Here is a 21,619-nt window from a genome sequence, read left to right as displayed (position 1 = left end):
GATTGCACCAGCTCAGGCAGACTGGACCTTGACTACACCAGCTCAGTCAGACTGGACCTTGACTACACCAGCTCAGGCAGACTGGACCTTGACTGCACCAGCTCAGGCAGACTGGACCTTGACTTCACCAGCTCAGGCAGACTGGACCTTGACTGCACCAGCTCAGGCAGACTGGACCTTGACTGCACCAGTCAGGCAGACTGGACCTTGACTGCACCAGCTCAGGCAGACTGGACCTTGATTTTATTGCTTCCTAATACTGCACTGCAATGTCAGAGGAAAAACGAGGCTTCTGTAAGAATAATTGTTCTTTTACTTCATTAAATCAGGTAAACCCACTAAGCACAGGCACTCTTATACCTCTCAACCGTCCCTGATTTCCAGAGATGCCACCAATATTATATCAAAAATTTGCTCTGTCAGTCCCTCCTAAAACTGGTGATTTGGATTAAACTTAATAAATAATGATAATAATTAGAGATGCAGACTTCTTTTACTTCCAAATATGTATGTTATTTCACATTTGCTTATTCTGTCATCTTCCCAAGTTACTAGTAGGAACACTGAAAAAAGTGTCCCCGATTGTTACTGATTATTTCCAGATTTGTCCCTTTTTCTAGAGGTAAGGAATTAAGAGCTATTGAGACGCTCTCTGAGGACTGTAATTGTTTTATATTATTTAACCAGGTGAACCAACTAAGCACAAATGCCTCTTTTCATGGATAACCCAGGAGAACCGTTTTGTTAAGTGATCTCAGAGTCACACATTAGGCAACTGGGCACAGAGGGAATGCAATCCAGGACTACAGGATGTAAATCAACAGCTCAGGGCATTAATCTTCTCTGTTAACCTTCAGTAAAATAAAGCAGGAAGTCTTACTATGTTCTTTTGCTGTTTTACAGAATCCAAGGAAGTGGGTGAAAGACATCTGCCACAGCAGGACTTGATTGAAGAAGCCTTGGACGCATCAGCTGTCCTGAATGAAGGGACAATGAGGGAGCATGACAGTGGGGACCAACAGGTAACCTTGTAGTCTTGGTGATGTGAAGTATGTGAGCCTGGGTAGCTAGAGGGTCAGAGGAATGGAAGTGCTGGAAGGATACTGTATTAGCAACATGTTTCTTCTGTCAATATGGCCTCCTGGGAAGAAGGAAAGCATTGGATGCTGGACTAAGTTGGTGACATACCAAGAATGACACAGTAGCTGGATGAGGGAGTGAATGTGAGTGTCACACTGCAGTTCGAAGAAGGCTCACCCAAAAAAGCAAATTATTTTAAAAAAGGCTGTTTTACTGAGTTAGAATAAAAAGGGGGAAAGGGTCTACTTTAGAACGATGAAAAAATAAAATATCGAGCGCTCACAAGAGTGAAAAATCAGGAATTCGATATTTAGTTTTTTGGATCATAGTACAGTGAAGAATGGAATATTTTCCCTTTATTCACTGTAGTGCAATCTCATAGTAGGAATATATATTTAGTGGGGGGTGTGGGGGGCCAGCCCTCCACAAAAGCGATTTCACGTTTCTGATTTTTCGCTCATGTGAGCACTCGATATTTTAATTTTTCGTTGTTGTAATATAGACCAGGGAAAAATACTTCTTAAAAGAAGTTCTGTGCTAGAACATTAATGACCTTAAGGCAAAAATAAACCTAATGCATGCCATGTACACTATTTATGCCAACCCTAAACATTTTCTGCTTCATCTAATTGAAGGAAAATTTCTTAACTTAAAAATGATATTCTCATTTAAGGAAGTATAAATAATTAACTCAGTATTTGCTAAATGTAACTTCACTTCATTCTACTTGACACTGTGGGAAGGTGCCAGTTGTACTTGTTACTAAATAATCTTCAGATGCAGCGAACGAGTGGTTATGTATTGCAGATGTAAGCATACAAAGATGTTATTAAAGAAGACGTGTTTTACCACAACTTTCTGAGCACTGCAGTGTATCCCATGCAGTCTCTTCTTTTACCTCTGCCCCATAATTTCTTTCCTCTGTCCTAGGCGCCTCATCATTCGCCTCCACAGTGCCAGTGTATATATCAATGGCCCAGCATGTCTCTGTGGGAGAGAATTCCCCTAATTAAGCCTCTGAATTGTTTCCTGCATCCTCTGCTGTCATCTTCATCTCTGTCCCTCCTAGTTTCCCATGATTAAACAGCATGCTGTTGTCATTGCCATCCCTTTCTCTTATGTGTTTTGCTTTGTACAGAGAAAGCTCCATGAGTTTTTGTTTGCAGCAACAACCTCTGTTCACCTCACTGTACATTTTTACCAGCCTAATGTTCCTTTTTGCATATGATTATCAGAAATGTGCATAACATTTGAAAAGATATGTCAGTGCTTAAGGCAGATACACATATTAACACACAGCGGCACCGTGGATAGCATTGTCGACTCACAGTAAGAGGTTCCTTGGTTTGATTCTTGGCAGGGGTGCCTTCTGTCTATATGTCTTCCCTGTGTTTATGTAGGTTTCCTGTGGGTGCTCCAGGTTTCTTCCAGTATTCCAAAGACATGCAGTAAGTGGACTGGACAGTTTAAATTGGCCATAAGTATGAGTGTGAGTTTGTGGTGGGGAAGACCTACTGTGGCAGGGCTAGCCATCCACTGGTATAAACTTTGGCTCTAGATGATTGTCACTGTTCATGGTTATTTTAGTTATAATTCCAAATTCGTTTTTCCATTTTGTGCTGCCTGGGACTACGTGGACCTCATTTTTTGCTTAAATTTTTCTACAGCTAACTCCAGCACCTTGAAGTCATCGAGCTATACCATTTTTTGGAACCCATAGGATTTTGTTGGGTTTATATCGGAACATCGAACGAACAAAATCCTGAATCGCATTACATCGAACACGGAAAATCGAACGCAAAAAACACCGAAAGCCCATAATTCTGAAAACGGAGTTTACAAACAGCAACACTTAGCCATCTACTCACCCACGCAACCTGACACTTAACCAAAGCAAACAAAACCACACCTCTTCAGTCATTCCAACATCATCCAGTAAAGCAGCACACAGCCATTCTTCCAATACACAACACAAAACACACAAACACTACAAACTATTCCTTATGTGGGGGGCTGTGCCCCTACACCCCCTACTTATATATACCAACTTCGAGATCGCACCATAGCCATGGAAGCCTCAGTTATCCGTAGGGGGCGTTATTCATATTATTGCACATTTCTCACTGACCTCAGGATATGTAGCTCTGTGAAGGCCAACCATGTACGTCCAGGGTTTCCGGTTTCAGAATTCTGAGCTTTCGGGTTTTTTTGCATTTGATGTTCTGTATTTGATGTAATGCAATTCGGGATTTTGTTCATTTGATGTAATCACATAAACCCGATTTTGTCACAATATCCTGTGAGCTACCCTGTCAAAGGCCTTACTGAAGTGCAGATGGACAGCATCCACAGGACTACCTTTCTCCACCTCAGTGGTAACCTATTCACAGAAATGAATCAAGATGTAATTGTCAGAACCTGTGCTTTGTGGCGTCATGCTATTTCCCATCAGAAAGAGTTTTAGCATTCAGGAAGTACAGCAATCACTATGTGTGACCTTACTGGAGATGGAAATAAATCAAACAAGCTTGACATTTCCTGGATTTTTCCTAGTGTCAGCTTTGTGTAAAATAGTGACTGTTGCCCCCCCCCCCCCCCCAGTTTCACAGCACCACTTCAGTGTCTTCAAAGCAGCTAATTACCCTTCATCATGTTTTTAAAGAGATGGGGGTATTTAATACAACTGGAAAGAAAATACACTGCTTTGGAAAATGGTTAACATCAAGAATGACAGTGACTAACACAAACTGCTAAATGCAAGCAGTGACTGAAAAGCTATTAAGATCAGCCTGCCATTCTGTCAGAACATCCATCTAAATAAGCATCTCTAAAAGTCCTTCAATATTTATTTCATACGAAAGGCATTCAACTAGGCAGATGAATTCTGCAGAAGATTGCATCCTCGGTTTCTGTAATGAGTACACAACTTTATCTGTGTACTTCACTGCTCTCACAGTCAGTGCAGGTCTGATCCTTATATACGTTCATAGGTTGGTACTAGGTATTGGCCCTAGGACCTATACAAGCCTAGCCATAACAATTCCCTGGATATTTGTTCCCACAATATTTACTTCCCTGGACTATGAACTCAGAATGTACAAAATAGACAGACAGATAAACATAATGATTTATGTCTTCATAGTCAGAATTAGAACAGCATGGTCAGAGACAGCATGAAAATGTGAAAGAAATATTATATGGATGGACCAATGACAGGATGGATGGATGGATAGATGGATGGATGGACCAATGACAGGATGGATGGATGGATGGATGGATGGATGGATGGATGGATGGATGGATGGATGGATGGATGGATGGATGGACCAACGACTGGGTGGACTGATGGGTGGACAAGTTGATCCATGGGTGAACCAATGGATGGTTGAAGAGGTGAGTGTATTGAGTAACAGACCAATGAAAAGAAGAGTGGGTGGACTGAAAAATGGATGTATGGATGTATGGATGGATGGACGGATGAATAGAATATGGACTGACACATACATGGCTGGATTGACTGTTTGAGAGATGATGGATAGACCAATAAAGAGATGGCTGGATGGACTTATGATGAGTGAATGAACCTATAAAAGACTGATAGATGGATGAAAGGATGGATGGACGGACGGATGGATTGATGGATACAAAGAAGGAAACAATGACAAAATGAAACAAGAACTGGTCTAATGGATGGATGGCTAGATGGAATGATACCTCGACTAACATATAGAGAGATGCATGGATAACTAGATAAATGTCTGCATAGCAGCTTGAATGCCTTCCAGAGCTATATGTACATCCATGAGCAAATAAATTAAGAGTAGATGGAAATGTTCCTGGGTGGAGAAGTCTATGGCGCATGAATTTGGAGTTTCCAGATGAGACACAAGTGAATTATGAGTGCTTTAGCAAACAAATGGATATGCCTTCAGTGGATGAAAAAGTAAAGAACAATTCATGCGATGGATGAACATTACATGATGTTTAATGTACATGCCATGAAGTCATATGCCAAAGGTCTGTATGTCCCTGGAAAACAAGTGGAAATGGGCAAAACGAAGATATTTATTTTATTCATAAAATGTCTCTAAGTGGTATTTTTGGGGAGGAGATGCAGAATGAGAGTCAACATCTGTTCCCAAATTTGTAAGAAACCGAATACATTTGTGACCAATTATTCTTCTGGATTTTTTACAATTATATAAATACTTTATGTTTTTACAGTTATATAAGTAAGAACAAGTAATATCACATAGATGTCTATGTAACAATGGGAAACTTCTATGTTTGCTAGGATAGACTTTAGTTTTCAGTAACCTTGAATTATATAAAGCGGTTATGGAACATGGCTGAGTGGATTGTAAGTGCTGATTTTAACCAGCATCATTGTATTCATTAGATTTGTGTTGTTCACAGGTTCCTAAAGACAAGATGGATGATAGTATAACTACTGACCAGATGCCAGAAGCAACAGCCTTCTCTCTGTCATTTGTGAGTGGAGTACAAGGTATTCTTACTTCAAGCAAATTTTATTTATAGTAAATAAGGAGTTATTTGATATATGACAGTTTTTGTAAGAAAGACATTTTTGTAATCTGGTGAAGATTTACTTAAAAGAGAAATATGTAATCGCACTCAATTTGTACAGTACTGTGTGGTGTAGTAGTCAGGAAAATAAAAGGTGAATTCTGGGCTTGTGGTGGAGAGACAGCTGGAGCCATGGCTATGGCCACATTAGCTGGGCTAGAGTAGTAACTCAAGCATTTGATCGCGTAGGCAGGGAGGATGAACATGCCTATCGGGGGGGGGGGGGGTTATTGCCTTTGGCTGGGTAGAGACCTGCTCTGGTGGAGACTGGGATGAGTTTTCCTGACTACAACACAGGCTATGTTAGCCCAATTAAAGACTTCCTTTCTGTAAAATCCCTGAGGTGCACATATACTCCTCAACTCTCATCTCTCACTACTGGGGTAGTTGCTATCATAGAAATCCTAGACCACAAGCTGTTTGAGAGGGAAGGTTCACCAGCAGGGTTACAACAGGATTCAGCATCTCCCAATGGACTATCAGAAAGCATGGAGGAACAGAAAATCTGACCATATTTGAATATAGACCGTAGGGTCAAGTCTCTCTCTCGAGAGAAGGCCCACTAGCAGGGTTGAGCAGGATTCATCCAGGACCCTTTCTTAAATAATGGATGATGAGAAGAAAAAAGAATTCACTGAGACTTGAGTGGGTATCACAATGAGTGAAATGGGAGGATGGCACGTTCAAAATAGAGCCTTAAAAAGAAGATTAAAAATTTAGTGTGCATATTTTAATGTGAAAAGAAGGTGAAAGGCAAAATGGAAAACTACTTTTGCTCTGCATAATTTCACTGATACATGGAATGTATTGTGCAGAGAACAGCCTGCTAGGTCCACGGTGGGGAATACCAGGACAACACATTTCATAATGTAGTGTGAGGGTAAGTTTATTTATATATTTATTAATTTCATTTTGTTGTCTGCGTGTCTCCTGCTAGGCCTATGACCCATCCTAAAAGGAGACCCATGGTTGCATTTATACTGCCTAGAGGAAGCTGGACCAGGACATCAAAACAGCTTGTGGGTCAGATGGAAAGTCATGAAGGTAGTAGTGGTAGAGAGCATAGACATGCAGCTGAGAAGGGCTCAAACCCTGAAGGGATACTGGCTTGGAGACTATCAAGTGTAATGGGGCAGATTCAGTTGAGTGTGGACTTTTTAAACTATTGATTTCTATGCATCTGTATTACAGTTTTACTTGTCTAACCATTCGTTTCTAATGTTTGTTAGAAGGTGAAGATACCTTGGGTGTTGGTATGACAGAGACTCTAGTCAAAGAGCTGTCAATTCTTGAAGACTCCTTGCCTTTAACAAATGAACAAGAACTGATACAAGAAGCTAGAGAGGTACCATCATTTTTGTCAATTCTTTCTTTGTTTTTCAGTCTGGTAAAGTGAAATGACACTGTATAGTTTATACACAATGCAGCACTATAAAGTGTACCTGTATGAAACTTTAAATATTCAAACTATGTAACCAATGTTTACAAAATAACGGAAAAAAAAAAACGAATAAGCATGAAGGAAGTTTATTAAAACAGCAAAGTAGAACTCTTGTTGTCTCTAGAGAAAAATACAAACACTAAAATACTGCAGTTTTTCAAACATAATCAGGCAGGAAGCACTGAGCAAAAAGGTTTCAATCAAGTAATCATTTCTCAGTGTACTCATTCGTAAGTCGTGTAGGACAGAGAGAGCTCCACATTCCATTATCGGTATACTTTTCTTTATGTAATAATAAACAATTCCTTAACATTTCTGCCTTTATTCAATATAATACCTTGGCTGCTCATTAAATAAAAGTTAATACTTTTGTTTTATTGACCTTTATTAAGACTAACATAGCAATGGAAATAGTTAAGATAGAACAGACAGATCAGTGTTTTGATACACTGAAAATTATGTTCAGGATAGGAAGAAGGCTTACATATCATATCAGGTAATAACTTGTGAAATCTGTGATGCTCTTTGCCCCAGACAAATTTCCTAATTTCATTGTTCTTCTCTCTTCTTTACCAGCATCCTGCAACAGGCGTAAACAGCAATGAACAAGCTAGGAGAATTTCTGAAACTCCTGAAGATGTGTTCATCATAAGTACCTGTTCTGAGGTTCCTGAGCCAGTAACTAATGAACTCCAAGGTATTATGGCATAAAGCAATAGGATTTGCTTACCCTGAGACTGTTTGTAACCGAGATCTTTGTATTATGGATTTTGTTAACAACAGCATGACTCCGTATATATCTGCCTATTATAAAGAAGGCGTTTGTGTATGATAATTATATACCGAGAGCAACAAACATATGCAGTTCATTGTGGCTATTGGTATGCATTCTTCAAAGCTGTGTTAAGAAGTTAGAAAGAAAATTCTTTCATTCATTCCCTTCTTTGTTTGTAATCGCAAAAATCTTATCTGTTTGCAAATTCCAAAAATAATCATGCATTTTTGATGTTTTATAGAACCAGAAGATATCTCCCTTGTGTTTGTGAGCAATCACTTTGAGAAGGAACCGTTGGCTGTTACAAATTCTGCCTGTGTGGAAACCCTGCAGGAGCACCCAAACAGAGACAGACAGGTGACGTTACAGGTTTTATTTTGGCAGCTTGGAGGACTCAGATTTTGGCACGGATATCTGTGGGGCTTGACAGTTAGCTTGAATACTAACACCCAGTGCAATAAATGACTGAACAGAGTTAGGCTTATAGTGCAGTACCTCATACACGTGGAGAGTGCCAAATAGACCTTAACTGCATTTATTTATTTATTTGTTTTTGTTTCTTTGAAATCTAGTTAATTGGTCAAGACTATCAGCCTGAGACAAGAAACATATTCCATAAAATTTAAAAGTACAGCACAGAATATCGATACAAAACAGTGGAAAAGGAGAAACGTAAATAGTCGTACATTTCATAGTACACGTAGCATTCTTTGTTTGTCTAAATAGTAAAATGAATGCAATTAATTCAACTCAAGTCAAAGGACCAAATTATGAACTCTTGCACTGCAGTCCCAGAACTTAGAATGCATTGAGTTTTGTTGATTTTCTGATTTATAAATCTAATAACCTTGGAGGAAGCCGCCTGAACATCTTTCAGAAATACATTACAAACCCTATATACAAGAGAAGATAGAAGTCCTTTTCACTTTTTTAATATTTGTATGAGGCACTTTAATAGAAAAGCCAGCAGGATACCTCCCAACCTCTCGGTGCAAGAAATCTGGACAAGGCCTAAAATAATGGAGCTACAAAGGCTCAAAAATAGGGACAGATTTAAAATATAGCTCTGATAAACTTTGAAAGCTGCTCAAATGACATTATTAGTGTTAGCATGAATTTTCCGAAGAATATGAAGTCTTAAATTCAAATGTATGTCATTATTTAGTGACGCCAATCCTCAGTGATTGGATGACCCCCCCCCACCAAATTTTATGAGGAACGGTCCAAAAATACAAGTCAAAAATATGGATGTTCTGCAAAAACTCCAGACAGTTGAGAAGTATGGCCAGCAGTACATATGCACTGGTTGTGGTGTTAAAGACCACTTGCTACCAAATAAAGTCTGTTGATTAATTTTCTGAGTGTAAGACCTACTGGCCATGTAAAGTAATCTCTTTGTCCTGTAGGCAATGAAGGGGTGTTAAAGCATCTCATGTTTAACCCTACATTATCCATCTGACACATGATACTTCACTACAGTCCCACTCAACCGAGTCATGTTAAAGAAGCTCTGTGATCTAGGATGATCACATTTGAAACAAAAATTAATTATTCCTAGATACGTATGCAGACAGATCTGTGAATGAAGGGACACAGTCATCATGTGAAAGATACTTCACAGTTTCAAAAGGGAACAGGCCATTTATCAACAGTGTAGGCAATTGCCCAGACTCATGGCCATTTTTGTCTAGTAGCCATATAATTTAATGGGTGCAGTTCATATGGACATAACCCTTTACCATCTGCTGGCTATATCAGTCTGCTTATAGGAGGGCCTTGTTCCATATTTGAGGTCTTTGCTATTTCTTCTAGTAGTCATATGATTTACAAGGAGCAGATAATAATGACATGACCCTTTCCGCCCCTGTAGTGCAGGACACAGTCTTCATAGAGAAACACCCAGTCTATATATGGTGCGACTGGCCCAGAAGAACACTGCTATAGCCAAATTAAGGGCTGCATTCACAATCTGAGATTAGCACATTATCCCTGCAATGTAGTATGATGCTGCAAGTAATCTGTATATTGTATTTCATTGCTTTAAACACTCATTGATGGTAGATTGTTCTGATTGTGTGACATTTGTAACAATTCTCTGTTGTGCTCTACCAATAAAATTACTTTACTCCCATTCAGTGATTACTTAGCCCTGTTTGTTTGTAATGATAGTTTGCCGTCTAGTGGTATTTTCTGATATTCTTTCTCCCACAAACAGATCAAGGAATCAGTTGTTACTTTTTAATAAACTGTTTTTGAAATGTGACTTGCTGATATTTGTATTAATGATTAATATGTCATATGGCCTTTAGTACTAATCAATAATTGAAGAATGGCAAGGCTTGAGACTTTTTTTAAAACCTAAAGCTCCATAGAGAAAAAAAAACAGCCGTAATTTACAAATTTACAACTGACACTAATTTACTTCTCTGTTCTCATCCCACACTCCCATCAAATTCAGTTCTATTTATAGCTGTAGCTCATCAAGTGGTATTACTATCTGACATAGTCACGGTAATAACCAATACTAACAGCCCTCACCTCCACATCAGCCACCATACCTCTCAACCTCTTAGAGCAAGAAATCTGTACAAAACCATAAACAAAAGTGGGACAAAGGCCCAAAACAGGGATACTTTTTAAATATTCCACTTAGAAATATAGAAAGTTGCTAGAATAAAATGTTTTGCATTGGCATGAATTTTCTGGAGTATGAAGTCTGAAACTCAAATGTCTGTCATTATTTTCTAACTTCAATATTTAATGATTTGCCTCTAATTTGCCAGAAACCCACAATTTTATGAAAAACAGGCAAAACATATGAGGTAAAAATCTGGACATTCTGTGAAAATCTGTACAGTTGAAAGGTAAGTCACCCACATCTCCTCACCTCTGGTTAAACCTGACCACAAAACAGCTATCCCCTGTGCCATATCTGGTGGTATCACCCCACCAGCAAATGAGACTATCTTTTATGGACTTCTCCAAGGCAAACCTACTTCTGCTTGTGGAAGACCCATGCAAAATTTCCAATAATCTCTTCCAAATGGACCTAGCAGAGATGGCTTCCATATTCACCTCTTATGTTTACTAGTACCTGAACAATTCCATGGAAGCGTCAGTATCCACCCACCCTTAATATAATGGTAAATACAGGGATAAACCTCTCTGGTGGAACTCTCATAATAATAAACTGTATAACAAAAACTGATAATGAAAACCTGTAAGAAATCCACACCCCCTACAGCACGACTGCACTGAAACATGCCACGGAAGGAACTTTAAAACCCGATTGGAAAATGTAAAACAAAGTATGAAGTTAAGTTTGCTACAAATTCCAAAATAAACTGCAAATCCTTCTTCAGTTATGTCAAAAAAATTAAGGAATTATGTTCGACAGCATACTGAGCTCCTTCATAATAATACAACTCGTTTTGACCCCAAGGATATAACTAATATATTAGCAGATAAATGTAGTGCTAACTTGACCCCTCCTATCCACATTACTGATCCCACTATCCCTGGAAAGTTAGCTTCCCCTGAAATTAGCTTGGAACAAGTCTTAGAATCCCCGTCAAAGTCTAAAAATAATACTTCCATGGGAAAGGGCAACATATGAGGCTGTATTCTATCAGCACCAAGTATGTACTGTTTGAGCATCTGCTTAAGCTGTTCAACCTCAGCCTATCTACAGGGTTTGTTTCTGATGTCTGCAGAACAGCCACTGTAACTCCAACTACACAAGGGTGACCCCTCTATAGACCCGGGTAATTATAGACCCATATCACCAGCCTTATATGCAAAGGTATGGAATTTATCATAGTAGAACTCATTTATGCAAACATAGGCGACTTAGCTGATCTAGATCCCAATGCATTTGGTTTTGTGAAGGGCATGTCTTGTTGCCTTACCATAATAAACTTATTTGAAAAGGTTATGGGGGCAGTGGACAGAGGTAATTTTGTGCTTACTGCTTATCTCAACCTGGGCAAAGATTTTGGCACTATCCCCCTTGCTGGTATTATTGAAAAATTAGACAAGCTTAATGCAAACCAATACATTGTCCACTGGATTGCAAATTGGCTATCCAATATATCCGAAGATGTGAAAGTTGTCAGTTCGTTCTCTGAAAGAAATTATAAGTAATAGGGTTCCACGGGGATCAGTTATGGGCAATTTCTGAATGTAACATTGTAACTTATGGGGTGCCACAGGGATTACTTACTGGCTGTCTCTGAATGTAACATTGTAACTAATGGGGTAACACAAGGATCAGTTACAGGCCCTCTCCGAATGTAACATTGTAACTAATGGGGTGCCACAGGGATCAGTTACTGTCTCTCTCCGAATATAACATTGTAACTAATAGGGTGCAGCAGGCATCAGTTGCAGGCCCTCTATTAATGTAACATTGTAACTAATGGGGTGTCACAGGGATCAATTCTAGGCCCTCTCTGAATGTAACATTGTAACTAATGGGGTGCCACAGGGATCAGTTACAGGTCCTCTCTTAATGTAAAATTGTAACTAGTGGGGTGCCATAGGGATCAGTTGCAGGCCCTCTGTTAATGTAACATTGTAAGTAGTGGGTATCATAGGGATTAGTTATGGGCTCTTTCCTGTTTGGCATTTAGTTTGCAGACATCCAAGCCAATATCCCAAATGTATGGCTGACCAAGTTTAGTTACGATGGCAAACTGGACACTGTTAGCTGCTCATCCACTGATACAAAGTATCTCCAGCAATAGCTGGAATGTACGTGTACATGGTGTATTAAAAATGGTCAATAAATGAAAAAAGCACAGCATAGTAATGTTTGGCAGAAAAATTGCTATCATCTCATACTGTACTCCTGTTCAGACAGATATGGTCATAAGAGATCTAGGTACATATGTGGATATTTCTCTCTCATTTAATCAACATATTTCCATCACAGTCAGGAAATCCCTCTATTTGGCCCAGTTAATTTCCATGGGAATATTTCAGTATTTAAAGAAGTCATCCTATCACTGTATTCCTCCCTTATCAGACCCATCATTGAATATAATGCCCCCTTTGGTATGGACAAATCCAAACATATTGCTCTACTGGAAAGACCCTCCCCCAAAGATTTCTAATCAAGAAAATTAAAGGTCTTAATTCTGTTAACTATCCCAATAGATTAATACACAACTCTCCTTTATTCAGTAACCTAAATGCTGCTGAGAGTTGACCTATGTCTTGCTTTTTGAGCCACGAAAGATCCAGTCATACTTGACATTCTATTTCTTCACAAAACCAGTGGGTCTACAAATACCCACAATAAGGACCTACGTGTACACCAAAAAAATGAAATAACTAACTAAATAAAGACTCTCTGGGAGGGATAGGTTCCTGACTCAATGTATTCCAAGCTCGTTTAATATGTTACAACTATATGTCAAACAAAGTACAAGTTTGGTTACCTTTAAGGCTAGTCTTGATGACTGGATGGATAGACACAAATTTACACCAGGGTCATCGTGAATGGCCCTGCTCAATTTGGGATGTGAGCACCATTAAGTGCTTGAAAAAGGTGCAAAAAACTTTAAAATATGTCTGCTTAAAGGTCTATAGGGGTAGGCATCTTATGGCCCTGTGACTGTTTGCTTAGTTTCTGTGCACCTATGTTTCTAATAGCATAACTCACCCAAATATTCTAGGCTTCCATTGCTATTAACAACTTATACTGCTCAACCCTCCCCCATTTACTACAGCTGTGCTACACTGTTACATCCAACTGCCTACCCAACCCTGTCCAAAGCATACAATGCAACCCACTGTGGCTTATCTCTACACTCACAACATCTTAGCTAAGGAATCAAAGTCAAAGACCCAAGATCAAGAACATAATTTAAATATTTCTCTTATATACTTATTAATTTGCTTGAATAACAAGCTTTCATTTGCAAACATTTTCTTAAGGATACAAAATATGAAAATGACATTCCTGTCATAATTTAGTGACTGCACAACAGTTTGGCAGAAAACCACAATGTTTACAAGTAACAGACCAAAGTACTTTTGAAATTCTTTGCTCAAGAATTCTAGACAAATCCAAAAATACTGGGAGGGAATCTATGTCATAATACTTAAAACCCAAAATTGTGAAAACTCAAAACATTGAATACCTATTTAATGGAGGGGGAAAGCCCCTCCTATACCACACATGTGGGGTGCTGTTCCCCCCACACCCTCCTGCTAGTTATATATACCATCTCCAGGATTACACAATAATGGAGAAATGGCAATTTCCCATTTTCAATATTTTGAGTTTTCAACATTTTGGGTTTCAGTATTTTTAACTTTTAATCAAAATAATGGAACTTATGGAAGGACAAAGGCTCAAAAATGGACAGATATCAATACTATTTTTTATTCTACCTGTTTGTTAACTGAGTATAACTAGTAAACAAACTTAGTGTTAACTTTACCTCCTACCCAGATTCTCAACATGCACCAACAGTGGACAAGATTGAAATCTAGCACTAACATGGTCTTTTGAAAGACTATTTTCAGGGTGATGTGAGAGCAGTGTCTAGTTAAGTGACTTGCTCAAAGTCACACAGTAGGCAAATGGATGTAGAATTAAACAAAACAATTCATTAACAACTTAGAGCCTTCAGTACCAGACAACTGACATTTAGTTTAAAAGTCCATGCATTTTTCTGAACAGTAAGAACTATGAAACTCTAATGACTGGTATTGCTGACCGCCTGTAATTGTCGGTGATTTACCAGAAAATGAATAATTTAATGAGGGACATGGCAAAAATATGAGGAAAAATAAGATGTTCTCTGCAGAATTTGGGACAGATGAATGGCAGACATGTGTAATTCATTTAAAAAGCTAACAAAACAATTGTCATTGCAAATACATGCATTTTCTGAGCAGTAAGAGCTATGAAACTTTAAATCACTGACATTATTAACTGACCAATCCTCATTGATTTCTCAGAAAAATCAACCGTTTTATGATGGATGTCAAGCATAAGACAGCATCAGAAATATTCTGCAAAACTGAGGACAGATGGGAAGCAGACATGCATTTTCTAACCAATAAGAAGTCTGAAACTCTAATGGCGTGCATTATTGAATGACTGTAATCCTCACTGATTTACTAGAAAACGAATCATTTTATGAGTATGAAAGCAAAAATATGAGTCAAAATTAAAGGCATTGTGCAAAACCCAGCAGGACTGTTGAGAAGCTGCATTCTGCCCATTAGTGGTTGGGCATATGCCCACACGTACACACACACACACACACACACACACACACACACACACACACACACACACACACACATTCTACATAGTCAATTGAATAATTACTTATCAGATCCACAGTAAACATGGCAATGTCTTCAGCACTGCATAGTACCAGCTTTTTCAAAAGACCACAATAGTGCTAGATTCCAATCTTGGCCACAATTGGTCTGTTTTTACTGTAACAAACTCCAGAAAGTCAATGTCTCACTGGCTGTATGTTTGAGCCAATAAAAGAGAAGTAATTGGTGCTGTCACACATCAAAATTGAGTAACAGAGTGGACCTAGATTTGTTTTGTAGTAGTAGTAGTAGTAGTAGTAACACTGGTGTTAATGGGGCCTCCAACGTAGCACCAGGCCTTAGGCAGCTGCCTAAATTGCCTTGTGCTGGATCAGGTCTTGCACAGACATGGCCACACACACACACACACACACACACACACACACACACACACACACACACACACACACACACGCACACGCACGCACACCCACACACACACACACACACTCATACATGTACAGAAACAGGCACACAAAGTCATAGTCCATTGCATAGATTTATTTATTTAATTATTTGCTGTTTGTTAACTGGGAAAGTCCATTGGACCAAGATGAGCCCTTTTTCAATGGAGGCCTGGGGAGAAAAGCTCCACAGTATCTATCTATATATATATATATATATATATATATATATATATATATATATATATATATATATATGAGGCCCGGGGAGAAAAGCTCCACAGTATATATATATATATATATATATATATATATATATATATATATACATACACATATATATGGGTACGTATCACTTCACCTAAATCTCATTTCACCTAAACTCATTTCACCGAAACCAAATCACCTAAAGTTCATTTCACCTAAAACTCATTTCACTGACAAGTAGTACAGTAAGGCAAGTCAAAGGTATATGTCCTTTTCCACACTATAGTGCGATCCTGGTGTTAGTATATATAGTTAGGGGGGGTGTGGGGGGCGTTGCCCCCCACATTGGGGGTGTGGGGTTCATAGCCCCCCACTTACTTTGGTTTTATGGTGTCTGGTTTTGTTTTACATTATTTGGTAAAAGCCAACTAGCCCCAGCCATAAAGTCTCTTGTTTCTCACTTTTATTTCCATTCTTAGGTCTCAGTAGACATGCTGAGAGATGGTGAGGAGCTCTTTAGTGCTGATGGACTCACAGAAGATACAGCCATCACAGACCTACATATGGAAGCTCCTGAAGCCATGCTCTTTGATGCATCAGGTACAACTATTTCATACAGCAAATTGTTCTTGAAAATTGTCTTTGAATATACTAGTATGCAATGCAGTTGTTGTGAACAATTACTATTTTCAGTAAGACAAAATTCCTTATAGTGGATTCCCCACTAAATAAAGTATTGCACATTTCGATATCTGAATATGGAAAATTATTATTTTACTAGAAGAGATTCTGATGCATTCTGTAAACAACAGAAAGTTTCAGATCTTGTGTTTTTTTGCTTCATACACTTCCATGTTACTGATCCTGGTCCGGTCACATGTTTCCAGCTTCTTTAATATACAGGATTTTTCTTTGTCAACCTCAGTCAGATCATCTCTGCAGAAGTTCTCAGTTTTCAGAATGGATTCACTGAGACTGGGGGGGGGGGGGTTTGTAATCTATTTATCTGATGATAATGTTCGCCCCCAAGAAGCCCTGATGCCCTGCTGGTTGACATTCTGCTAAAGAATGTCTCTAATGTCCTGTACACTATCCTTCCCATGCTCAATTAATGGAAAGAAATGGTCTTTGGCTAAACATTCATTAAGTAGATGACCTACTTCTTGCCCCTTGTGGTGTACATATTGCCTTTCTCCATGAACCCAGGTGTTCTAGACATTATGTTCTTCTGCAGGAAGATGACACTGACATTGTGCACAACATCTTTTCCATGAAGAGGTACACAGTGTGTTATCAGTCCTCACCCACAATGACCCTGACATCCTGCATATTGTCCTTCTTCATGAAGCTGCTCTAGTATCCTGTACTCTGTCCTCCTAGCAGGAACATGATCATATGACACATCCACTTTCAGATTCTTTCTATGCATAGTACCATGCTGAACATCAAACAAAACCTGCATTGGGATGCAACAGACTGTTTCACTAGACAACAAGCATGTGACCCTTGCCTATGTCAAACCCTGAGTCCCTAATGTGATGGAGGGGGAGTCAAATGTTAATTTTATTATTCCTTTATCTCTTTGACCTGATATAATGACTCATAAAAGCAGAATAAGTAATGGTAGTCTATATTTTGCATTAATGCAGTCACTGTTGACCTCTCTAGCTTGATATTACATATGTGATAAGATGCATGGCATATGATGTTATGCCTTCTTTATAGAAGTTTGAGTAGCAATGGAACTCTCAAGAACAGAGCGATATAAGGAGTGCTGGTTGTAAACCTCACCATCAACAAACATGCCTTATGGTAGTGACCAGAGGCTGCAGACATGGTTACTGTCATCAATGTTTTGGTTATGGGTGATAGTCTAAACTCTCTTTATTCAGCAAGAATAAAAATATTAGGAAAATAAAGCAACCTGCAAGATGGGGTTCAAATTTGTTTTACCTTGACTCTTTCCCCAAATGAAGAACATCTGGGGAGCATGCATACCGTTTCAATTCTAAGATCAAGAATAAAGCCTTGACTTGTGAGCTATATAGGTGAATCTGTTTTGGATCTTTTCCCCATTGCAAAAGGTCAGTCAAATGCTGTGCACTTTTCAATATTTGCTTTCCCATGAACATTAGGGTATTAATTCAGGATAACTGTAGTTACTACTTAGTACTCCCCCATCATGGTGTTCTGGTGTCTGTGCTTCCAGCAGCAAATATTTCAAAATGTCATTTAGGGAAAACACAGATGGTTAGTATGTTTTATCCAATTTAAAAACTATATGTGTTCCTGAAACATATACATGTACACACACACACACACACACACACACACACACACACACACACACACACACACACACACACACACACACAAATACATACTCATGTATGCACACACTCACACTCACACACACACACATGCACATCCATGCACACTTCTGGAAATATGCTTGTGTTTATTTGAAATCTTGACATTCAATGTTTCATTCTATTGTCCCTTAGTACTCGAGGATTCTGGCATTGTCTGTGTGAATGACAGCCTGGACATGGAAAGGACAAACCTTTCTGAGTATTTGGAAGATGGGAACCAGCATGACCCCATACAGGAAGAACAGGTGACTTTTTTGCATTTCTAGTTTACCAAGAGAGAACAGTGGGGCATACGAAAGGATAGATTATAGAAAGAAATAAAAAATATTGTGAACAAGTAGAGGGCAATGCAGCCAGAGGGTTGGAAAATTTGATGGAGGCAAACTTTTTGATTAAGAAATGCAAAGAGATTTATATTACAGGGTTAGGTTCCTAGGTCTAAATAAGGACCTATAGGATAGGTAAAGTGTGGCTAAGGAACTGAGAGCGTCGGTTGGAAAATGGAGATGTGACTGTACACTTCATACTTAGAGGACTTTACTTTGCACCTAATATGCTAAAATAAAATAAAAGAGAAGAAACACAATTGCAGCACCAGTGGTGTATGAGGTAGCATACTTGCCTTTGGTGTAGAAGGCTGCAGGTTCTATTCCAACACCAGGTAGATTGATTGCTGATAGTGCTGTGCAGCATAAGGGGGAAGCTGCACTCATGACTATGTTGTCCTTTGCATGAGATGTTAAACTAAGACACAATCTGTTTGAGTTAGTGGTAGCTCAGGTGGATGTAAATGATTCCACAGCACCTATCTAGAAGAGTAGGGGTCCTTTATTTATATACAAAAAAGAACTGTTATTTACAACATATTAACAAATGTTCAGCTATATGGATATAAAAATATATTTACACATATTCATACTTTTCCTTACAATCATACTAAATTTTCATCCCTATCAAACCCCCACTCTCCTTCTTCCATAACTACCATCTGATTTTACTTAATATTGTTGCTAAAATCCATTTACTATTAAACATAATTTCATTTATTCTTTCATTACATAAAACCCGTATGACATAAAATAACTTTTTATCTATTTGTTTAACATATATTTTAGTTCTGTTCTTATAATATACATGTTTAATCATATCCATGTTTACTTTATCCACTTCTTTTATATCTTTGAAAAAAAAATCTCATTACAGAGTTTTCTCCATAACCTTTTTTACTCCTTTATGGGTCCATGTCAGATAATCAAACTTTTAAAAGTTTGAAACACCATATGGTCGCGACCATATGTTTGAACTCTTAAAAGTTAAAAAAAATCAAAAAAAAAAAAAAACAGAAAAAACCTACCCAAAAGCTTAAGCAGCCCCCCTGCACCCCCCACATCCCTCATTCTTTAAACATACTAACTCCGAGATCACACTGCAGTGTAGACAATGGAAAACTTCCATTGCCACACTGTACGGAGATCTCTGTTGAAACATTTGAACTTTTAAAAGTTCGATCATATGGTGTCAACCATATGACATTCAAACTTTTAAAAGTTTGACAACGTGATAGGAACCCCTCCTTTACATTTCAAAAACACATGTTCAATATTTTTTTTTCTTCTTGTCAATGTAAACATATTCTATCACTTTTTATATGGCATATTTCCTTTTACTGATTATATATATATATATATATATATATATATATATATATATATATATATATATATATTACCTGTCTCTACAAAAATATCTTGACATTCTACTTTCTGATTACACCATTTGCTTCCTGTTCTTATAGCTTTAATTATATTCATATGTTAGATTTCACTGTGGTTTTATATAGTAATGTTCATCATTACATTTTTACATTATACTTTTCTTTCCTTTTCTATAGCATCAATTTTTATTTTCCACAAAAATATTTTTCTTGGTAACATTTTTTTCATTTATACACTCTTTTTTTTCTTTTACTGTTTTTTACAATACCCCCAAATTTATCATACTTGTATTTATACAGTTTCACTAATAATCTCTCATCTTTTTCATTCATTCACTTTAATACTTTGTACAAATGTAATGAAGCAGCATATACCACTCCTTTGTATTTATATACAAAACTCGTTTTACTGGATTTAATCTAAAACCTCATATAAATGAAAAAAAAAATCTGCAATACGTATGCTATTTCCCCAGCAGTACTGAATTTATCAAATAACCCTTTTTCTGAATAATAATTTATATGTTCTCAACAAAAGACAGGTTTGTTTTATTTCTTCTATTGTTTTTTCCCATTGACTTCTGCTTACATCTTTATTCACAAATTTTATACCTAACACAGAAATTTCATTCAATGTAAAATAGATGTCCCCTGTCTTTACTTCATCACCTAAACCTTTACTTTTCTCTTTATTTAAAGCCATCTTTGTCACCTCTATACACTCTCTTGTGCAAATTATTTCTTCTTTTATCCGATTTTGCTTTTTACAATTATTATAATGTCATCTGCATATGTTAATAGAACTTGAATTCTTAACCATGCAATTGTTATATACACAGCTGCCTTCATTTTGTAATTTATTTCACACACTATCACATTCATACAGCTCATTGGGCATTCCTGTCTTACACCACTCTTCATAAGTACCTCTTGGCTTAACCAAGCATTTACAAGTAGTTTTACTTTATTATTACTATATGCTAACATACATAATTTCCTAACTTTCTTGCTTATATTAAATTCTTTCATTATTACTCATAAGAGTTCATTTCCAGTTGTTTCAAATGCCTTATTGTGGTCTCCTATCATGATTTTCACTTCTTCTTTTCTATTCATAATATCATCCACAATTTCTCTATCATTAACAATTCTTGACAACCCTTCCCCTTTATACTATATATACTATATTTTATAACATTTTCCATTTTTAATTTCAAATTTCTTTTGTATTATTTTCATAAAGATTTTATAATCTTTATTGTTCAATACTATGAGTCTCCAGGTTTTTAAATGTCTTCTAGCTTCCACATGAATTTAAGTATTCCACTGCATAATTCTTTATACATAAAATCTTAATTTATCCATTCATTCAAAATCTTTAAAATGTGTATTTTTGCCATTTCCTTAAATTTTTATACATTTCATTCCCTATTCCATCCAGTCCTACATCCAAATCTTTATTTACTTGGCCCAATATGTTTTCTAGCTCATATAAAGAAATGCCCCTTTTCCAACTTCTTATTCTCCTTTTATATTAACTGTTTTACTTTACATTTTTTGTTTTCATTACCTTCTTTTTTAAACATTTCTCATGCATATTATTCTACACTGTTTTTAATCTTTTCCTGAGTTCTATTTGTCCTTTTACACTTTTTATTTCTTTCATTACACACCATCTTCCTTTACTAATCTGCA

General features: G+C 37.5%; 1 protein-coding gene across 1 annotated transcript in view; it reads left to right on the top strand.

The window, feature by feature from the left end:
• The window catches only part of LOC122814100, a 232,055-nt gene that overhangs the window by 149,516 nt on the left and 60,920 nt on the right, over positions 1 to 21,619 (top strand). The window contains exons 5-11 of the mRNA XM_044086717.1: positions 904 to 1,022; positions 5,497 to 5,587; positions 6,897 to 7,012; positions 7,685 to 7,805; positions 8,125 to 8,240; positions 16,318 to 16,438; positions 18,343 to 18,455. Of these exons, the coding sequence (XP_043942652.1) occupies positions 904 to 1,022; positions 5,497 to 5,587; positions 6,897 to 7,012; positions 7,685 to 7,805; positions 8,125 to 8,240; positions 16,318 to 16,438; positions 18,343 to 18,455 (797 nt within the window). The remainder of the gene's footprint in view (positions 1 to 903; positions 1,023 to 5,496; positions 5,588 to 6,896; positions 7,013 to 7,684; positions 7,806 to 8,124; positions 8,241 to 16,317; positions 16,439 to 18,342; positions 18,456 to 21,619) is intronic.

The sequence above is a fragment of the Protopterus annectens genome, chromosome 10.part0 (genome assembly GCF_019279795.1).
Source record: "Protopterus annectens isolate FY-2018-M chromosome 10.part0, PAN1.0, whole genome shotgun sequence".
NCBI classification, from domain to species: Eukaryota; Metazoa; Chordata; order Ceratodontiformes; family Protopteridae; genus Protopterus; species Protopterus annectens.
This window is presented reverse-complemented; position numbering and strand designations above follow the sequence as displayed.